The sequence below is a fragment of the Anneissia japonica genome, unplaced genomic scaffold (assembly GCF_011630105.1).
Source record: "Anneissia japonica isolate Jap-2015-1 unplaced genomic scaffold, ASM1163010v1 scaffold284958_len54583_cov128, whole genome shotgun sequence".
NCBI lineage: Eukaryota > Metazoa > Echinodermata > Crinoidea > Comatulida > Comatulidae > Anneissia > Anneissia japonica.
In genome coordinates, this window is record NW_022706542.1 from 48,047 (window position 1) to 50,916 (window position 2,870).

Here is a 2,870-nt window from a genome sequence, read left to right on the forward strand (position 1 = left end):
AGCGCGTCTACATTCCTGAGTTGGCGGCGTTTAAAGAATAAGACTACTGTATGTGACTGACCTTGTGTCTGCTTCTCCCATGCTTCTCCCTGTCTCTTATACACATCTAGATGTGTATAAGAGACAGACATAAGACTCTTGGGAGGAGGGAAACAAATCTCTTTTAAAAATCTTTGATCATGTATATATAAATGTATTTACCAGTTTCACAAAAGGCCCCAGTAAAACATCCAGGGCAGGTACAAGTATAAGCTGTACAGGAACCAGGAACCGTGTTACAAGTACCTCCATTCTGACAGAGGTTGTTACTGCAGGCACTGATAGCTGTCAACAGAATGCAATTCTTTTTTTTAATGTTTTAATCAATACACTTGTCTTTTCTAAAGTCCTTTCCAGACTATAAAATTTTTATTTGACAAAAACATGTGTCCTCCATTCTGACAGAGGTTAACATCACAAGCATTGACAGCTGCAAAAATATTGTAAATTTATGATATTTCATATATCTATTTCAAGCATCAGCAATCACAAAGGTAACACATGTAAACCTGATTATAAAGCCAACATAAAAGCAGAAACATGTTTTCCTAGGAAAATCAAAATAATGTATATACAATTTTTTTGTGGAAAGTCCTAACAAGCAAACTGGAAACAGATACAGATTTGCATATTTCCAGGTATAAATGCATGCTTGATTGTGTTAAGACAAAATTGTAGAGATCTAAATACATCATCCCTTAGTTTCAAATGTTGAAGTTTAAACATATACAAATCATGTGATTATATTTTATTATCAATAATTCATGATTGGTAGCAGTATTCAACTACTGTATACTTTAATAATAAAATACAAGTTTTAGAAAGATGCAGATGATAGCATAAACCTTATAATTGTTTGTTTATAAGCTTTAGAATATTATTTTGCTAAAATTTTCTATCCAAGAAACACTTTTAGTTAAAGAAAAAAATTACCTGTTTCACAAAACTGGCCAGTAAAGCAGCCATTACAGGTGCAAGTGTATGCAGTACAGGAGCCTGTTACACCAACACAAACTGCTCCATTCTGACATTGGTTGTTATTACAGGCATTGATAGCTAAGGAACAATATTCAGTACACAAAATTAAGTACCTCTCCTTACAACTCACCTCTTCCATTATATTAATGGTCATATAGGGCTGTGAGATACCAGTAAAGAGCACTTTATAAATGCTAAACATGATATTTTTAAGACCATTGCGGACCATGGAGGAAAATTAAATTTAGAAATAAACATCAAATTTTAAATAACTAGAAATCAAACACATTTTTTAATTTTAATTGGTTTATATTTGTAAAATTGTACTTTGACTTCAGGGGTTAAAATCATATTATAAACTTATTTACCTGTTTCACAGAAAGTTCCAGTGAAGCAAGACAGACATGTACAGGTGTAATCAGTACATGACCCTGTAACAGTGCTACAGAAGGCTCCATTCTGACAGAGGTTGGTACTGCAGGCATTGATAGCTGTAAATGCAATTCTCTTTTTTTAATGTTTTAGTCAATACATTTGTCTTTTCTAAAGTCCATTCCAGACTATCAAATTTTATTTGACAAAAACATGTGACACCTAAATATGGTCAAAATGACATCACATCATGACCATATATAGGCACACCATGACTATATATGGCTATTCAATATAATTGCAAAGTTTCAAAATTGAATCTACATACATGTTTCACAGAAGGCACCAGAAAAACATGCTGGACAGGTACAGGTGTAAGCAGTACAGGAAACTGCTATAGCAGTACAACCTCCTCCATTCTGACAGAGGTTGTTATCACAAGCATTGATAGCTGCAAAAAATGTGCATTCACAACAGTCAATAAAAATATTATTTGTTTCTTTGTAATTGTATTATTTCTAAGGTTGCAACTCATAGTCTTTCTGGTCAACTCATAGTTGTTGCTGCAGGCATTTATTTTTAAGAAAAAAAAACAATGTGTTTATTGGCAATTTAATATTAATTTTGAAAACATACAAATATACTACTTACTACCTCAGTTAAGCCAATAAATTTGAAAATAAAATACGTCTTTTGTATATTTAATTAAATTATGTAGCATTTAATAAAAACCACAACATTTTTCTTGCCAATAGATACATAAATAATAGTTTCTTTATTATTATTTATATCATTTATGTAGTGCTTTTTCTTTGCAGATACATAGAGAAGTTCTTTTCCCTGGTCATTGGGTCCATATGCTTTAAGTGTAGCTGCTGGTAAACAATGCAGGAGCAGGCAACCCCACCAAGTACCCATTTATACTCCAGGGTGGAGAGAAGCAATGCAGATATAATGCCTTGCTCAAGGAGACTCCTTGAAACTCCAACCTCAAGGTTGGGAAACCAAACCGTTCCTACTGTACCAAACCATTTTTATATAATTTGCACAGACCCTTAAGTTGGTTGGTAATCAGTTTCATGATTTTTGTAGTAAAATTAATGTACATCAGAAGGAAAATGTCAAATGTTTGTAACAAATTTTTTGGAAATAAACAAAATTGAATTGTTTTGATTTGTGTTTCAAGTAAAGTTGAAAACTTTTTTGATCATTTCATATGAAAAATGTTTTATTTAAATGCTAAATTCTTACATGCTATTTTACCAGAGAGCATTGTAACTATTCAGATGGAAGACTTAATTTTTTTTAATGTGTACAATGGAGGACCAATGATCCGTAGGAGGAATAGTTTGGAAATGTTTCATTACCTATTGCGAGAGTCTAAGCGGACGGAATGCCCCTGAGAATTTGTGAGTTTTAGCCATTTTATTCTCTTTTACCTAAATGAATTCATACTTGGTTAGGCTGAGCTACTTTCTCAA

General features: G+C 32.6%; 1 protein-coding gene across 1 annotated transcript in view; it reads right to left on the reverse strand.

The window, feature by feature from the left end:
- LOC117106178 (neurogenic locus Notch protein-like) overlaps positions 1-2,662 on the reverse strand; it is a 31,939-nt gene extending 29,277 nt beyond the window's left edge. The window contains exons 1-5 of the mRNA XM_033247530.1: positions 2,641-2,662; positions 1,718-1,840; positions 1,386-1,508; positions 973-1,095; positions 202-324 (exon numbers count right to left, since the gene is read on the reverse strand). Coding sequence (XP_033103421.1) covers positions 202-324; positions 973-1,095; positions 1,386-1,508; positions 1,718-1,840; positions 2,641-2,662 — 514 coding nt within the window. The remainder of the gene's footprint in view (positions 1-201; positions 325-972; positions 1,096-1,385; positions 1,509-1,717; positions 1,841-2,640) is intronic.
- Positions 2,663-2,870: the final 208 nt, after the last annotated feature.